Source organism: Leucoraja erinacea, chromosome 7, assembly GCF_028641065.1.
Source record: "Leucoraja erinacea ecotype New England chromosome 7, Leri_hhj_1, whole genome shotgun sequence".
NCBI lineage: Eukaryota > Metazoa > Chordata > Chondrichthyes > Rajiformes > Rajidae > Leucoraja > Leucoraja erinaceus.
The window spans coordinates 36,001,869-36,021,513 of NC_073383.1; the positions used below are offsets into that span (position 1 = coordinate 36,001,869).

A 19,645-nucleotide genomic window follows, 5' to 3' on the forward strand; every position below is an offset into this window, starting at 1 on the left:
AAGGTGTGCATGTTCCTGTCAGAATGAAGGGCAAGTCAGGTGGAAGTAAGCACCTCTCGATGATGGGAGAAATTGAGGCCGCAGTCAGGGAAAAGGAAGAGGCATGGGCCAGATACAGGAACTGAAATCAAATGCATCCCTGGAGGTGTATCGGGGATTGAGGAGCACACTTAAGAAATAAATCAGGAGGGCAAAAAGAGGACACGAAGTAGCAGTTAAAATTAAAGAGAATCCAGCAAGATTTTATTTTAAAGGAAAAATGGTAACTTGAGCGTGAATAGAGCCCCTGTGAAACCAAAATGGTCATCTATGTGTGGAGCCACAGGTGATAGAAGAGGTCCTCATTAATTATTTCTCCTCTGTTTTACCATGGAGAAAGACATGAAGACAAGGAAACTTGCAAAAGCTGTATTCATACAGTGCGGAAACAGGCTCTACAGCCCACCAAAGGTTGATTGGGGATAATCAGCATCGTGCATAGGAGATCCTATCTTACAAATGTGATTGAGTTTTTTGAAAGGTTGTTGAGGACAGGGCCATAGATGTAGTCTATATGAATTTCAGCAAGGTCTTTGATAAGGCTCTACTAGGTAGGCTGTGTGGTTAGATTGCAGGGTAAACAAGGTGAGCTAGCTACACAGAAAAGCTGGAGAAACTCAGCGGGTGCAGCAGCATCTATTGCTCCATAGATGCTGCTGCACCCGCTGAGTTTCTCCAGCTTTTCTGTGTAACCTTCGATTCTCCAGCATCTGCAGTTCCCTCTTAAACAAGGTGAGCTAGCTATTTGGTTATAGAACTGGCCTAATGGTAGGATACGGGGTCAGGGTGGAAGCTTGTTTCACAGACTGGTGTGCCACAGGGATCGACGCTGGACCTGTTTATATTTGTCATCTATATCAACCGTTTGGATGAGAATGTATAATGTGTGATTAGTAAGTTGCGGATGACAACAAAATAGGTGGTATCGCAGATAGTGATGTTGGTTATCAAGAATACAGTGGATCTTGATCACCTGGGAAAATGGGCTGAGGAATGACAAATGGAGTTTTATTCAGATGGTCGGAGGGGGCGCTGCGAGTCAGCTGCCCTGCCAGCAGCGTGTTTGTTCATATTTGTGTGTCCAAATGTTTGTTTTAGTGTCTCTCAGTATGTTTTATGTGGGGGGTGGTGGAGGTGGGAAAAAGGGGGGAACCGCTTTTGGTTGCCTCCTCGACGGAGAGGCGATTTTTTCCATGTTGCCTCCCTCGTGGCCTAACAGCTTGGATTGGAGCGGCCTTTCCCGGAGTCGGGCCCAAGAGCTTCAGCAGGGGATGCAGTGTGGATTTTTCCATCGCGGAGCGGGCAAACCCTTGCCGGGGGTCGCCAGAAAGGAGCGCTCAGATCGCTGGCCTGGTGACTTTGACATTATGGGGTTGTGGTCTGCGGAGCTTCTAGCCGCGGGCTTGGCGTGGACTTACCATCCAGAGCCTGGGGTCCCTTGCCGGGGATCGCCAGAGGAGAACTCCGAACGCCAGCCCACAGACTACGACATCCTGAAGCCGCGGTCTCCGGTAAGAAAGTGCCGATTCAGGCACACCAAGCCACGGAGTGTGTTCGACCGTCCCGATGTCGGAGCTTGGATCATCCCGACGAGAGGGCCTGGGCATCGGGCCATCCGTAATGGCGACTATGGAGGGTTCATGGCCCCGACAACGGGTGAACAAGGGAGGAGGACTGGCTGAACTTTGTTGCCTGTTTGTGTTAAATCCTATTGTGTAGTGTGTGTTCTTTTTAAGTGTATCGCTGTTGGCAAATTCATTTAACTGCACCTTCGGGTGCATGTGACGAATAAAATTGACTTTGAGATAAATGTGAGACGTTGCATTTTGGGAAGTCAAACCAGGGCAGGACCTTCACAGTGAATGGTTGGACTCTGGAGAGTGTTGTAGAACAGAGGGTCTAGAAGTACAAGTATATAGTTCCCTGAAAGTGACATAGTAGGTAGATTGGGTGGTAAAGAAGATTTTTGGCATGCTAGCCTTCTCCCCATTTAGCCTCAATAACCAAAAATCTGTAGCCTCCTTTTGCTCTGGTATTTTATTTAATTCACATGTTTAATCGATAAAGTTTTATTATTAATGTTTAATGTTTTATGTGTCATTCCTAACTGTCACTGTATGTCATGTTGTCACTTGTGGGCGGAGCACCAAGGCAAATTCCTTGTATGTGAATACTTGGCCAATAAATGTATTCAATCATTCTTTATTCATACATTCATTCATTCATTCATTCATTTGCACCTTCTTGTGTCTCCAAACACTGGAGTGTTTTCCCTTTGATTTCAGATTATCAGTGCTCCTTGATACCATGCTGTCATAATGTCGAGGACCGTCACTCTTGCCTCACCTCTTCCAGTTCAGTCTCTTCATCTGTGTTGTAATTGCAACGGAACATATTGTTTTGGAGCTTGATCATTTTTGGAGCCAAGATATTGGCTTTTCCATATTCAATGCCCTCAGTTGATCTTCATATCAGAATGTATTAAATGATGAGGACAGGCCTCTGTGCTGGTTGAGGCTCACCTGGCACCTTTGGCTGAACATGGTTGCGAATGCATTAGTTTGGGCTTTCAATCTCGCATGCTGGGGCCTGCATTGCTGAGGATGGGCCTTCCTGGAGATTCTTCCTCCGGGGGGTGGGGGGGTGTGGTTAATTGCTCATCATCTTTCACTAGAGATGGTAGGACCACTGAGACCTGATCCGTAGTTGCTCTGTATTTTGTTTTTGCTGCATAATCAATACGTAGTCCTGGGGTATAGTGTTATCAGAGTGGCACAATTTCTTGGTATGCCTGGTGCGTTATAAGATCAGAGTCATAGAGCTGTACAGCATGGAAATGTGCCCTTCAGACCAACTTGTCCTTGCTGCAAAGTTGGCATTCATTTGCCTGCATTTGGGCCATAATCCCTCTAAATCCTTCCGATCCACATTTCTGTTCTCAGCATACATTTGTAAGTTCTTCAGCTTTAAACATTATATACTAGGAAAGTACTAGGCCTTGAGATGAGCTATAGGGAGCTAAAGGCTAGGACTTTACTCCTCGGAGTACAGGAGGATGAGAGATGATCATATAGAGATGTATAAGATCATGAGGGGGAATAGATAGGATAAAAGCATTTTACCCAGAACAGGGAAATCAAGAACCAGGGGATATAGGTTTATGGTGAGAGGGGAGAGACTTATTGGGAATCTGGGGGGCAACTTTTTCACACAGGTGGTGGTTATATGGATCGAGCTGCCAGAGGAGGTAGTTGAGGCAGGTACTATAATTACATTTAAATTACATTATAATTACATTTAATTACATATGGACAGGTACCAGGATCGGGAAGGTTTACAGGGATACGGGGCAAATACAGGCAAGTGGGACGCATAAATGGGGCACCTTGGTTGGCATGGGGAAGTTGGGCCGAAGGATTCATTTCTGTGATGTATGACTCTAATTACCTGGGTTATTGGGAGAGGTAGTGGTTACATTGGGAGAGTTGTCCATACAGACTTGCCACGCAGGTTGACAAAATTCTCTTCCCAGAAGCACTTTTTAAGAAATAACAAAATGCAGAAGTCCATGCGTGCTTTTAACGAGAAAATATTCAGGCTGATCTGTTCTGATGATCGTCATCGATTGGGAAAGTTTGCTTCAAACTCCACATATGATAACTGATCTACTAAATTTCCTCAGTATTCTCTGGGTTTTTTTTTCAATCTCCAGCTCATCCTTTGTACTGATTTATTCAATATCCCTAGATCACTGACCCCCTCCCAATAGATTGTTTCTCCTTATTCACTCATCTCCCTTGTTTGCAATAGTCCCCATCTGCGAAATGCTCCTCATGTCAGCGATAAAGGACAATAGCTATACATCGGGACCATGAACAAGATCCTTGTCGATAATTCCACTGCTGTGTGTCTGGGTGTATCTCATGCACAGATAATCTGCGTAAAGAGAAAAAATACTTGAGTTTTGGAGGGGCAAAAACAAGAGATTTTCTGGTGGAGCCAAATAAATAGAAGAAAACCGAAAACTGTTTTTTCTTGGTGGTCATTGTCAGCATGTTTGTTTCACAATAATGCCAGCAATAATGCCAGCATGGAGGTGATTTTGCTTTAAGTGTTTCTGTTATTTTGACCGTGTTTTGGCGTTGTTAAGACACTGTTACAGAGCTGCAAAATTATTGGGACATGTCGTGATTGGGTACTGGGCAATGTGACAGCACTGATTGCTTCCAGAATGGGAGGGTGCAGGGGAAAATAATTGATGCACTTTCTAAGCAACACAGATAAACCATGAGTGAGAAAATTCCCACGCTTAGCAGATAGGAGCTGGATTTTTCTGCTCGAACTAGAGCCCAGGAAAGCAGTTAAGCTGAATTGGAGTTAATTGCCTTTGTCAGGGCTGCATCAGTGTCATAGAAATCCTATCTTCAGCAGAATCGAGAGTGTGCAAAGCAATCACTCATATCTCTTCTCTGTGAATCACCCTAGGAGTGTTGACCCAGCACATATGAAGACGGTCTTGAATCTGCCTCGGATGCTTTAATTCCCTTGCGTTGACAGAAGTGTTAATTCAATCGTGGAATTTGCATCGCGCGGCAAGGAAAAAGGTCAGTAAGTTGGGTTAGTTACTAGCGAGCAGCACAGGTAATTAAAAGCAAACTGCAAATGCCCAACACCTCTCGCATTTTCTCCAACTGAAATGTCACCTGACAAACATCAGATTCCTGATTTCATTTAATCGGAGCAAGTAATCCATTCTCACAGTCGTGACCAAGAGTCTATGCCCCAGCAGTTAACCCTGAGCGATTAGTGAAACTCTTTAGATTCCATTAGTCTGGCATACCACTTACAAAAGAAACATTCACAGATAAAAATAGAGCAAGTGGACAGAGACCATGACCATCCCATTGATTGCACCTCATCATAATCATACACTTGTGGCAGGGTGATTAGTAGGCTAACTTGATGATTTGTTGCTGTAAGACCTTCATCTCCTTTATCTATCCATCATTTGGCATCCTGCGAGACACAAAATGGCGGGTGGAGAGGATATGAGATGAAAATGTGGTGGATGTTACCTAGCATGTTGGGGGAGGGGGGGATGGAATGAACCATCTTTCAGATGGAAGGGCCTGTGCATTTGGATTCAACTAGAGCACCACACTATCCCCTGCTCGGCAATCATTCGCACAGCACAGCATGCAGCAGACAAAGCACAATAATACCTATCCATCAGCTCGAAGCAGTCCCGAATACGTGGGCCTGTGCACCTGCAGCACAACAAGGTTGAAGTCCGTTATTCAGGAGTTGGGAGAGGAACAAAAAAACCATCATGTTAACAGAGTAATTACAGCCTTCACAATGTTGCAGTAACACAGTCACAATGGATAAATTACAGCCTTGGGCCCCCACATGGTGTTTCACCTTCCTGGGAACCTGCCAGTGCACTGGACCCTCCCCGCCACTCCCCTTCAACCTTTAATCCAGCAAAAAATGACAAAAATTCCTTTTCAACAGCATACCAAAGCAGGGACAATGACAATGCAGTCTGGATGGAATGAAGTGGTGATTAGGAATATGAATGCCACATGAATTGAATGGTTATCAGCACCGTGTTATAAACCAGTCTGTTTAAACTATTGTTACTCAATGCAGATAGAGTGTGGCAGATAGTATCTGGCAGATAGTATACACAGACTACCCTCTATTTCCCTGAACTATGTCATCAACTAAAATCCTGCTGCTAAATATAGTGAACAAACGGTAAAAGCCTGACTTTAATAATTCTCTGTCCTGATAGTCAAAGAGAGGGATTCATTTTCACCAGCAACATCCATTGCCAGAGAAACATATTCAATAAAGCGCCAAAGATCCTACAGGAGACAAAGGAGACTGCAGATGTTAGAATCTTGAGTACACAAACAGCTGGAAACAAACCGTCAGACGGGTCCCTATGCAAAACCCTGTTAATCTATTTCCCTCCACAGATGCTGCCTGACCCACCTGCAGTTTGTTCAAAGACTCTTCAGGACTGAGTCCAATCTTGTTCTTGATTATTCCTCCAGCTATGAACTTGATGTGTTACTGACTTGAATTGGAGTACACATCAATTATTATAATAGGTACACAAAAATGCTAGAGAAACTCAGCGGTGTCGGTCCGAAAGGTTGCCTATTTCCTTCGCTCCATTGATGCTGCTGCACCTGCTGAGTTTCTCCAGCATTTTCCCGCATCTGCAGTTCCTTCTTAAACAATTATTATAATAGAATTGAATTAGCAGCGGACCACTTCATTTTTCCAACAGTTGGCACATCCGTCCCCTCAAGATGGTCTCAAGCACGCGACATTTACTTCGAGAGGGACAATGTGTTGCAATCTGCCCTGAGATGTTTTTGTTCATTCTTACCATCATTGGCAAGACCAACATTTAGGGTCCATCCCAAACTCCCTTAAGAAGCTTCTGTGAGACGGTTTGTTGAACTGCAGCTGCAAAGGCAAGGAATTTCATTTCCAAATGAACAAACTGTGTGTGATTTGGAAGGCTACTTGCAGGTTGTGGTGCTCTTATGCACCAGCTGTCCCACACTGGTAAAGATCACATTGGGGAGCTCTTATCAAAGATGCCCTGCCATGTTGCTGCAGTATGATTTGCAGATGGTCCGCACATCTGCTGGCTTTGAAGGAAGCGGGGGTAGGTAGAGAAAGGGTAGATGGTGTGAAGAGGTACAGTATGCTTAATTCTGGATAGCATTGAGCTGTTTAGGCATTGTTGGAGGCAGTGATTGTGATTCCAGCCAGGCACTCAGATCCCTACTGTAGATTGAGAGAATAACACAAAGACTTTTACCAATACTTCAACCCTGAGGAGTTACTCTGCTACATGTACAACATACATGAAATAGAATTGTAGTAGTATCCTACTTTATCATTCATTCCATTGCTTATTAATGTATGTAATTAAGCCACATGTTTATATTCAATCCACTGAACTGTTCCCCAGCTTTGTACACAAGTGTAACATCTCAGTTCAAAGGAAATCTTCTCTGCACATGCAAATCAGAATGCAAACTAAAAAAAAGGAAATCCTTTCATTTGGTTCCATGCCGATGCTGTTAATATAATGTTCAAGCATGTCATCTTATCCCATCCTTAACACACCGCCAATGAAATTATGTCTCAGGGAGAATTCACAGTGCCTGAGAACACAATCATGGGGGGCTCTGATTATAAAGAACATCAGGTGAAATATTTGCTGCAATCTTCACAGCACATATTCACACACACAACGTTCAAGCAAGAACTGCAGATGCTGGAAAATCGAAGGTAGACAAAAGTGCTGGAGAAACTCAGCGGGTGCGGCAGCATCTACGGAGCGAAGGAAATAGGCGACGTTTCTGGCCGAAATCCTTCTTAACTCTCCCTCACAGCCACACACTCTCTGTCTGTCTTACATACACACAACACCCTGTCACAGACACACACTCTCTCACACACATACAGACCCACACAACTCTCTGTCATATCCGCACAACTCTCTCTCTCTCTGTCTCACACACACAAGTCTCTCTAGCAGACACATACTTCCACACACACATACTCTCAAACACACACAACTCTCTCTCACAGACAAACAACTTTCATTGGATCCTTCCCAGTAGCAACAACACACCTTTACCAGTTGTTGTGATTCGTTGCTCACCGTTGCCTCGGAAAGGCCATTAATACACAGCAGAGAGACGCACTCAACTCCCAGTTACCCAACGACGGTTCAACTGTTTCACAGATCAATGAACTCCCCCAGATGCCCTCCCCACTGCCCACCTCTGGATCTGACCTCCAACACCCTGTCTCCAATCTGGACTTCTGGTTTGGGCAGTCATTCTCCTGGCCAGAGCCCCCAGGCTGTCATTACTCACCCAGATGTTGGTCACTCCCCTTGCTTGAATCCTGTGGCTACTGGTCACTCTCCCCAATGTCTGTCACCATTCTGCAGCCCAGTACTGGTTGGCGAGAATACTTATATTTGTAATTCCTCTGCTGTTGAACCATTTTGCATTGAGAATTGTTCTTGTGCTCTGTTGCAGCAATAATAATAAAGCAATAAACCAAGCTTTATGCAAGGTTTTTGATGGCACCTCTATGTTCTGCAGCATTTGTGTTATTCATTACCTATCCCTATCTTTGCATTAGCCATGTAGTCTCCTTCACCATGTTCAATGAGATTTGGCACAGTGGTGTAGCGGTAGAGTTGCTACCTTACAGCCCCAGAGAGGGGGGGTCGATCATGACTGTGGGTGCTGTCTGTATGGATTTTGAACATTCCCCCTTTGACCTTGGTGGGTTTTCTCCAGGTGCTCTGGTTTCCTCCCACACTCTAATGACGTACAAGTTTGTAGCTTAATTGGCTTTGGTAAATTTGTAAATTGTCCCTAGTGTGTGGGATGGTGTTAGTGTACAGGGCTTCACTGGTCAGCGCACTCGGCGGGCCGAAGGGCCTGTTTCCACACTGTATGTTCAAAGTTTATAGTCTAATTAAGCTGCACTTTGATCTAAGTGAAGAATTGTATTAACCAGTATTATTATTTATTATGGGGAATTTATTATGGGGAACAAGGAAATAGCAGATGTTGAACAGGTACTTTGGATCTGTCTTTACTAAGGAAGACACAAACAATCTCCCAGATGTACTCGTGGCCAGAGGACCAAGGGTGACAGAGGAACTGAAGGAAATTCACATTAGGCAGAAATTGTATACTAATGGGACTGAAGGCTGATAAATCCCCAGGGCCTGATGGTCTGCATCCCAGGGTACTTAAGTAAGTGGCTCTATAAATCGTGGACGCAATGGTGATCATGTTCTATAGATTCAGGATCAGTTCAGGATTGGAGGGTAGCTAATGTTATCCCACTTTTTAAGAAAGGCAGGAGAGAGAAAACATGGAATTATAGACCAGTTAGCCTGATATCTGTTGAGGGGGAAGATGCTAGAGTCAATTATAAAAGATGAAATAGCGGTACATTTGGATGGCAGTAACAGGATCGGTCTGAGCCAGCATGGATTTACGAAGGGGAAAACATGCTTGACTAATCTTCTGGAAATTTTTGACGATGTAATGAGGAAAATAGACATGGGGAGCCAGTGGATGTAGGGTACCAGAAAGGTTTCAGAAAGCATTTGATAAGGTCCCACATAGGAGATTAGTGGGCAAAATTAGAGCACATGGTATTGGGGGTAGGGTGCTGACATGGATAGTAAATTGGTTGGCAGACAGGAAACAAAGAGTAGGGATTAACGGGTCCCTTTCAGAATGGCAGGCAGTGACTAGTGGGGTTCCGCAAGGCTCGGTGCTGGGACCGCAGCTATTTACAATATATATTAATGATTTAGATAAAGGGATTAAAAGTAACATTAGCAAATTTGCAGATGACACAAAGCTGGGTGGCAGTGTGAACAGTGAGGAGGATGCTATGAGGATGCAGGGTGACTTGGACAGGTTGAGTGAGTGGGCAGATGCATGACAGATGCAGTTTAATGTGGATAATTGTGAGGTTATCCACTTTGATGGCAAATACAGGAAAGCAGATTATTATCTGAATGGTGTCAAGTTGGGTAATGGGGAAATACAACGTTGATCAGTCACTGAAAGTAAGCATGCAGGTTCGGCAGGCAGTGCAGAAAGCTAATGGCATGTTGGCCTTCATAACAAGAGGAGTTAAGTAGAGGAGCAAAGAGGTCCTTCTGCAATTGTACAGGGCCCTGTTGAGACCACGCCTGGTGTGCAGTTTTGGTCTCCATATTTGAGGAAGGACATTCTTGCTATTGAGGGAGTGCATCGTAGGTTCACGAGGTTAATTCCCGGGATGGCGGGACTGTCATATGTTGAGAGAATGCTACGACTGGGCTTGTTTGCACTGGAATTTAGGATGAGAGGGTATCTTATTGAAACATAGAAGATTATTAAGGGATTGGACATGCTCGAGGCAAGAAATGTTCCCAATTATGGGTTAGTCCAGAACCAAGGGCCACAGTTTAAGAATAAGGGGTAGGCCACTTGGAATGGAGAAGAGGAAAAATGTTTTCACCCAGAGAATTGTGAATCTATGGAATTCTTTGCCTCAGAAGGCAGTGGAGGCCAATTCTCTGGATGCTTTCAAGAGAGAGTTAGATAGAGCTCTTAAAAACAGTGAGTTAAGGGGAGAAGGCAGGAACAGGGTACTGATTGTGAATGATCAGCCATGATCACAGTGAATGGCGGGCGGGCTCGAAGGGCCAAATTGCCTACTCATGCACCTATTTTCTATCTAATTATTATCTAAATGGCGTCAATTTGGGAAAAGGGAAAGTACAACGGGATCTGGGGGTCCTTGTACATCAGTCTATAAAAGTAAGCATGAAGGTACAGCAGGCAGTGAAGAAAGCCAATGGCATGTTGGCCTTAATAACAAGAGGAATCGAATATAGGAGTAAAGAGGTCCTTCTGCAGTTGTACAGAGCACTAGTGAGACCACACCTGGAGTATTGTGTGCAGTTTTGGTCCCCTAATTTGAGGAAGGGCATTCTTGCTATTGAGGGAGTGCAGCGTAGGTTTACAAGGTTAATTCCCGGGATGGCAGGACTGTCATATGCTGAGAGAATGGAGCAGCTGGGCTTGTACTGTCTGGAGTTTAGAAAGATGTGAAGGCATCTCATTGAAACATATAAGATTGTTAAGAGGTTGGACACGTTAGAGGCAGGAAACATGTTCCCGATGTTGGGGGAGTCCAGAACCAGGGGCCACAGTTTAAGAATAACGAGTAAGCCATTTAGAAAGGAGACGAGGAAACACTTTTTCTCACAGAGAGTGGTGAGTCTGTGGAATTCTCTGCCTCAGAGGGCGGTGGTGGGAGGTTCTCTGGATGCTTTCAAGAGAGAGCTGGATAGGGCTCTTAAACATAGCGGAGTCAGGGGATATGGGGAGAAGGCAGGAACGGGGTACTGATTGGGGATGATCAGCCATGATCACATTGAATGGCGATGCTGGCTCGAAGGGGAAAATGGCCTACTCCTGCACCTATTGTCTATTGTCTATTAATCCCAACCCTCTCCATCAGTAGGAATGTATTACTAGATGGGGATCATAAGATAATTTTCTCATAGTGAACACCAAATTTCTGGGCAGTGTACACAGTTCCTTTATCCAGAGGAAGTCCGCACTGCCAAATGTTTTCAGCAGCTGCACTGCTGGATAAGGGGCAGGGGAGGGTGGGTGGATACTGGGGGTAAGGGGTTCAGCTGCCTCCTCACATAATTCACCCCGCAACCTGCGCAGGTGAGTTCTGTTGTGCAATACCAGAATCATTGTGGAACATGCCATTGGCTTTGAAATGAGATTATGGTGCCTGCATTACACTGGGGCGTCCTTCAGCATCTGGCTAACAGGTATGGAGATGCCACCATTTTGAGCTATAGAATGCATGACTGTGCAATCCAGACATTGCAGTTAATTCCAGAAGACAGAGTAGACCAGGGTCTGAGGGAGGTGAGTGTAGGCTGAGCAAAGCTGGGATCTAAAGCTATAGGAGGAGTGGAACCCAATCAGCCTCATTGCCCAGCAGAGCAGGCAAGTAAGCTGATGGAGAGACACTTTTCAAAGGGAGCCTGCTAAATCATAGTCCCCATTGTAATGCAACACTGTCCAGTCCGCAGTGCTCTCCATCACAATGCACCTATGACCAGCCATGGAAACGCATTGAACCTCCTCACCTTGTCCTTTGCTGATCCACCTGCTCTTAATGTAGCCGCAGATTTTTATATCGTTCAAGTGATTAATTATGGCATGTGTCTTTAAAGATGTAGCTACTAAGGAAATTACATGGTTTATGTCGTAATACGCATGTGAGCTCTCCGTGAGACCTTCAGAGTTTCTTCACAGATACATCTTCATAATACAGTCTTTTGATTAATAGTTTCTTTATTGTAGAAGAAAAACAATAGGATACATCCGACCTTCTTCTCCGACTCGTGCACTTTAATCTTGGTCAAACTCCAGCATATCGCTTTGACGTTAGAAAACTCATCGTGTCTACGTTACACTTCACATGGTCAAAGGGTATGCCTTCCCATATAACTCCAAAACTGAAAACTAAAAACTAAGCTTCTGTGCAAGAAACCTAGCTCCAAACACGCCCTAGAATACGTCATAAATCCCATCCACATAATAACGGGCAGTCTAAAATTTAAAGACACATGCCATAATTAATGACACACAAAACAAGCCAAATGACCACCACACTGAATATTACTTATCAATGATGAATCCTTGTTTCTATAACCTGAGTGGTTTGCTTAATATCTCTGTTGTTCTAGGTCTGTGGCACCTAGTTGAAAAACATCCATATACTGTAAAACACCCTCCCCTCCACCCTGGAGCTCTAAACATAATGAAACTTGTGGACTTCCCAACGGTAGCTTGTCAGCACTATAAGTAAGCAGCTGAGACTAAATTGCAATGCAACAACATATTGATTAGATTGGCATTGAATATGTAGGGAGATACTGTTTAACATTTTACAATCATTCAGCAATGAGAAATCCCTCCTGAGATTCCAAAAGAGTTTCATTTCAAACCATTGCACAAATTGACAACGGGGATAACTGATGAAATGTTAGCAGTAGAAACTGTTCCAATTTGCACCAATTACATTAGTATTCTTTCCTGCAGAATAAATTACTGTCTCTCTTATCTCCATCATGTTCAAAAAGTGGAGGGGCTCTTCGAGGAAGGGGAACGTAAAGCAGACGTCTCACCTCAACTTGCCACCTTCCCCACATTTCCTTGCCTCTTATACATGTCTCTCCCTCAGAGGTAGTAATGATAAGTACAACAAGAGCACAGCAAGCAGGGGTTAAGACCTGTGACAAACTGCAATCAGTGCCAAAATAAGATGGCATCACACCAGTGATTTCACAGTCTGTGCGATGAGGCTGTAATTTTCAAGTGGAATCCAAATACTTTGTTTTATCCAAATACTTTGACATGAAATGCACGACTTTAACTACCTCACAAGATGAAGCGTGACAGTGGTCTGCAGCAAAGGCAGGCGCTGCCACACTAGTGTGACCTACCTCTATGCAATTAAATGTGTTACTTGACCTAAATATTGAGGCATTCTGAAGAAACTTTAGAACAAAACAACATGAAATAGCATATCAATGGAAACAGCTTGACCTTGTTCTCTAAAGTTTCATTGGCACTTTTCCCATTTGAATGTTGTAGGAAAGTTTTGATGTCCCAGTATTGCAGAGCAGTGTCCCATCTGTGGCTGCAGTCTGGCAGTGGGAGGCTGCCCTCTGTCCCTTCACATCAACACAAATGTATTTGTTGTACTGGATTCAGACTGCTGCCATGGCCAGTTGGAGCAGCAGTCCAGGTCATAGATGTACACTTTGCTCAAGACTGTAGTGAGAGGTGACTGTGAGAGGTACACAGGCGAGTGTGATATTTAGTCTGGCGTGAATGCTCTATCAAACTTCTAGACATGTAAGGTAGAGAGCATACTGACCGATTGCATCGTGGCCTGGTTCATCAACTTGAAAGCACAGGAACAAAGGTGACTGCACTGAATGGTAGACACTGTCCAGACTATGACAGGTACTGTCGCCCCCACCATTGAAGAGATTACAGAAGGCGCTGCCTCAAAACGGCATCGACTATCAACAAAAACCCACACCACCCTAGCCACACTCTCATTTCACTACTACCATAGTGCAGAATGTGCAGGTGGCCTGAAAACTGTGACTACTAGGTTTAAGAATAACTTCTTCCCAACAACGATCAGGCTCTTGAACACTATACAACACTAACCTTGGCAACGATGATGTTTGTTAGACTGAAGGTTTTGCCCCATCACACACTTTGTTTTTTGCACTATTATGGTCACCTCATATTACATTATTAATTGAATATATTTTTCATTGTTATATAATACCTGTGCTAATTTCATTTACAGGCCAAAGCTGCAGCATGTAGGAATTTCATTGTACTTTTGTTGTTTCATATAAAAATTAAACACTCTGGACTTGAACCAAGTGGCCTCACAGGGAACAGGATATAAAATGGTGCCACAATCTGCTTGTTCATAGTCTACACTACCATACGTTCAATCTCCAAATCTAGGGCTGCTCCAGCTGACCTAACTTGAATCAGCATCTGGGGTTATCACTCCACAGAGTCATTCCCTGCACAGTACGAGTAGGATTTGTAGCAGTACCTGCGGGGTAAGATGCGGCCTGTACCTGCATTAAAAGGACAGAAAATTGAGCAGGTACTGCTCAGTCAAAGATATTTGTGCTCACAGTCGGAATAAAAGCGTCCCCATCATGTCCTGCGGATATATATGCTGTGGGAACGTATGTGCATGGGTATGTGTGTGAGAGAGGTGGGTGGGGGAGAGAGCAGCAGAATGAGAGAAAGAACGAGACAGAGGTTGGGCAAAGGGCTGCTATCAGCTGACCTGTGTTTTTTAGATTATCCCTAGAACTGGCATTCACAATGTGTTGCCTGAGAAGATGGTGGTGAGCTGATAGTCCAGCTGGTAGACTTGCTGGGTCTAAGTTCCAGAATTTGGACCCAGCAACAAGGAAAAAAGAGAGATACATTTCCAAGTCACAATGATACACAAGAAAAGGAAACCTGTAGATGGTGGTGTTCACATGCACCTTCTCATGGTAGTAGAGATTGTGGGTTTGAAAAGTATTTTCAAGGCCGCCGGGGTGAGTAACTGCAGTGCATTTTGTAGTTGGATCATTGTGCACTATGGTGGTGGTGGGAATTAATGTTTAGGGTAGTGAATGGGGTGTCAATTAAGCGGACTGCTTTGTCCACGATGATTTTGACTGTTTTGAGATTGTTGGAGCACACATGAAGAGTACAAACAATTGAGGAGTTTTCATTCATGACCCTGTGTGTCATTACTTGCTAGTATGATATCACTGACACACCGTGCAGGAAGGAACTGCAGATGCTGGTTTAAACTGAAGTTAAGGGGCTGTCCCACTTGGGCAATCTAATTGGCGAGTTTAGAAGAACTCTCCTAGAGTTTGAAAAAATGACATGTTGAAGACCTCCTTCGACTATGTAGAAGACCTCCTTCGAACTCCTTCGACTATGTTGAAGACTACCTTCGACTAGCTACGACTAGCTACGACTAACTTCGGAAAAATTGGACACCGAAGAGTGGAGAATGAAGACGACCTCCTTCGATCTCCTTTGACCTCCCTTCGACTATGATGAAGACTATCTACGACTACCTTCAACTACCCTCGATTACCTACGACTAACATGCCAACCTACTATGACCTACTACGACTAAACCTACGAGTAAAAAAAGTATCGATTTTTCTCCATGGTGACCTTTTTTTACTAGTGGGCATTTTTCAACATGTTGAAAAATACGCCGCGACTAGCTGAGGCCTCGAGTACACCGGGACCACTCTCAAGCATGAAGGAGAGTTACAAAGACCTCCTACGACCTCATGTCGACCATGCTGCGAGTATGAGTCAAGGGCAAACTCGCCAGAACTCGCGGCTTAGGTCGCCCAAGTGGGACAGGCCCTTTAGACACAAAAAGCTGGAGTAACTCACCGGGCCAGGTAGCATCCCTGGAGAGAAGGAATGGGTGACATTTCTGGTCGAGACCCTTCTTCAGACTGGTGTGGGTCTATCACTGACACACTGGTGTGTGAGAATATGTAGGGTGCAGCTCATAGAGAAGGGTGAGAGGGAAAGGGAAGAATACTCTTGTGGCAGGTATTAATTACATGTACTGTAAGCATTCAACCTTAGTTAATGAGATTTCAGCATAGAATAAGGAGTTCAGGTGTTATTTTGTTACTTACTAAAAATCTCTAGTCAGGACTTATGCAAACCAGCAGTAGTTCAACTACTTTCCTATTGTAATTACGGGTGGACATGGGGAGACTATGATCATGAAGACGTTTTATCTTTTTGTGGGTGAGGAGGAGAGAAGAGGGACCAGTTCACACATCATGCAGAGGAACCCTCCCTCTGCATTGGAAGATCACCGCGCTTCTCACAAGTATCATTACCCCATCCATTGGTAACAGCAATTCCCTCATGAACAACATGCCTCTGCACACTGAAGTCACCAAGCTACTATTCAGTGGCGTACTATTGTTCGTTAAACACTTTGAGATGCCCACATGTGATCAGACCTCTCCCTGGATCGAGGGAAGATTACACAGCAGCTCTGTGCGGGTCCTGTCCAGGCTACAACAGTTATTACCTGAACCAGTGGGCACTGTGTGATGAGATCATTGAGGAGCTCTTATAAAGAAGTGTGAATGGACTCCAGAATGAATATAAGAGGCCCTCACTCCATATACCATCCTGTGAGTGCATTGAGATAGACTCCTCGATGGTCTCTATGACCTCAGTGACGCAGCTGGTAGAGTTGCTACCTCACAGAGATCCAGGTAAAATCCCGACCTCGGGTGTTGTGTCAAACAGACCTGCCAGATGACACAAAGATTCATTTGCACCTCTTCCAATCTAGTCTATTACATTTGGTGCTCCCTATGTGGCCTCCTCTATATTTGTGAGACCAGAAGTAAGCCAGGTAATCAATTGGAAGAGGACCTGTGCTCTGTCCACAGTGGCCATCCCAAGCTCCTGGTTGCAGGCCATTTCAACTCCGCTTCCCATTTCCACAACAACTTGTCTAACCCAGGCCTTCTCCACTGCCAGAGTGAGGCCAAGCACCCTTGACAAGAACAGAGCCTCATAGTTCACCTGGTTAGTTTACAACTCAATAGCATGAACATTGAATTTGCCAATTTCAGGTGATCCACATTCCCTGTATCCCACCCCCCCCCCCTCCCCTCACCACTCCAGAGCAAGATGAGTAGTTGCTCTGGCAACCTTGCCTAATGATCAGCTTTTCACATGTTATTTCTGGTTTGAAAGTACAACGTATAGCAAAGGTCATTTCCAAAATTCTGGAAGTACATAATTAATTAGAAATATTGAAAAGGATGGAAAAGAACCCTCCACTGAAACAGCCTTCTTAAGTGAAGTAAAAGTAGAATTATAATGAATTATACCAGGGAGATTCGGCCCAACAAATGTTAGCCATCTTCCTCTAACTTTATTGTTATTTTAGTATATCCTTTCTTCTTCATATTCCCCCAAAGGCATCAAATGTGCAAAGCTCAATGACATTTCAGGTGCATTGTCAACACAGTTGGTAAAATCATCCTGATTGTGACTGTTGAATCCATCATCTGACTTACCCCTGGGTGCAGTTGGCATGGCATGGGTGGCATTCTCGGTTGGAGTCAGAGTACTTGAAAATGAAGCCACTGGCACCATGAAGTCCATCAGGACATTTCTCCACGCAGTTGGGACCATCCTTGTAGTGTGAGCACTTGGTGCAGTGGTCAGGGCCCTGATATACAAACAAACATTGTTTGAACTGGCAGAAAACGGAAACCTTCTTATTAAACTGAACGACTACATCGAGACAGTTCAAATATATTAATATCTCATATCCCTTGATAGGTGAAGAGTGTGGTCCAAGTAAGGAATGATGATCCAACATGAAGAAAAGATTCTGCACAAATACATATTTCACAATCTAACGATGATTAACGGAATACAACAGTGATTGATGAATGGGCTTCAATTATTATCGATCGATGCAAAAAGAAAGTGTTTCAAGGCGAGTCACGAGTGTTTAACTATCATATGCATTGGGACCGGAACAATGAAATTGTTACTTGCTGCAGCTTTACAGGCACACCAACACACAGCACAATGAATAAAGATACAATAGTCAAGAATACAATAAATTATCAGTAATATAGGGTAATTAGCCATAATAGTATATAGTGCAACATGTACAAAGTTCATAGTGGTTTGTTGCTGAGGCAGGGTTATGGTTAGTGTTTACAGTGTAGTTCAAGAGCCTGATGGTTGATGGGAAAAAGAGTCCTTGAGCTGAAACATTCATTAAACTTTCCATGGATGCTGTCTGACCTGCTGAGTATTTTAGCATTTTCTCCGGTTTCTAGCATCAGCAGCTTTTCTGATTTTTCATTTGTTAAATTGAAGATTTGACGGATGGAACCAAATGTGCAATTTCCAAATTTGCCGATGAGACAAAGCTAATTGTAATTCTGAGTAGGGATTGGATGTGAAGAGACTTCAAGGAGATTTCGATAAACTGTGAGTATACAACAACGTCACATGGGGTGTAATGTGAAACCAATGAGGTTATTCCTTCAGGAGAGAAAACAGAAATGCTGGGTATTTTATAAAAATTGAGAGATTGACAAAAGTTGATATGGAAAGGGATTTGATGTCGTATACAAGTCACTGAAAGCCAACAAACACGTGCAGCTGGTAGTTTGGAAGGAAAATGGTAGAATAGCCTTGAATTTGAAAAGTTGAGTAGAGTAAAGATGCCATACTGAGTGTGAGTTTGAGTTTAGTTTAGTGTCACATGTGTCAAGGTACAGTGAAAAGCTTTTGTTTCATGGGGGACAGTGTTAGCTGTGAGGAGGATGCTAGGAGACTGCAAGGTGACTTGGATAGGCTGGGTGAGTGGGCAAATGTTTGGCAGATGCAGTATAATGTGGATAAATGTGAGGTTATCCATTTTGGTGGTAAAAACAGGAAAGCAGACTATTATCTAAATGGTGGCCGATTAGGAAAAGGGGAGATGCAGCGAGACCTGGGTGTCATGGTACACCAGTCATTGAAAGTAGGCATGCAGGTGCAGCAGGCAGTGAAGAAAGCGAATGGTATGTTAGCTTTCATAGCAAAAGGATTTGAGTATAGGAGCAGGGAGGTTCTACTGCAGTTGTATTGCGTACGGTTTTGGTCTCCAAATCTGAGGAAGGACATTATTGCCATAGAGGGAGTGCAGAGAAGGTTCACCAGACTGATTCCTGGGATGTCAGGACTGTCTTATGAAGATAGACTGGATAGACTTGGTTTATACAGTCTAGAATTTAGGAGATTGAGAGGGGATCTTCTAGAAACTTACAAAATTCTTAAGGGGTTGGACAGGCTAGATGCAGGAAGATTGTTCCCGATGTTGGGGAGGTCCAAGACAAGGGGTCACAGCTTAAGGATAAGGGGGAAATCCTTTAAAACCGAGATGAGAAAAACTTTTTTCACACAGAGAGTGGTGAATCTCTGGAACTCCCTGCCACAGAGGGTAGTTGAGGCCAGTTCATTGGCTATATTTAAGAGGGAGTTAGATGTGGCCCTTGTGGCTAAGGGGATCAGAGGGTATGGAGAGAAGGCAGGTACGGGATACTGAGTTGGATGATCAGCCATGATCATATTGAATGGCGGTGCAGGCTCGAAGGGCCGAATGGCCTACTCCTGCACCTAATTTCTATGTTTCTATGCTAACCAGTCAGCAGAAAGACAATACATGATCACAATCGAGCCATCCACAGCAGTGGCGGACTGGGTCTAAAAATATTGGTTGCCAGGAGACAAAGGGGGCCCACTTGATATAGGGGGCCCACTTCATCAGGGGCCCACTTGCCATCATGCAGGCTGACACATTGGCCAGTCCGCCACTGATCCACAGTGTA

The 19,645-nt window shown here is 44.2% G+C and overlaps 1 protein-coding gene across 4 annotated transcripts in view; it reads right to left on the bottom strand.

The window, feature by feature from the left end:
- LOC129698887 (receptor tyrosine-protein kinase erbB-4-like) overlaps positions 1 to 19,645 on the bottom strand; it is an 804,589-nt gene that overhangs the window by 203,320 nt on the left and 581,624 nt on the right. For 3 of the 4 annotated variants that reach the window (XM_055638280.1, XM_055638278.1, XM_055638277.1), the window contains exons 15-16: positions 17,327 to 17,481; positions 5,262 to 5,306 (exon numbers count right to left, since the gene is read on the bottom strand). In XM_055638280.1, coding sequence (XP_055494255.1) covers positions 5,262 to 5,306; positions 17,327 to 17,481 — 200 coding nt within the window. The remainder of the gene's footprint in view (positions 1 to 5,261; positions 5,307 to 17,326; positions 17,482 to 19,645) is intronic. The other variant, XM_055638279.1, reaches the window with a different exon arrangement.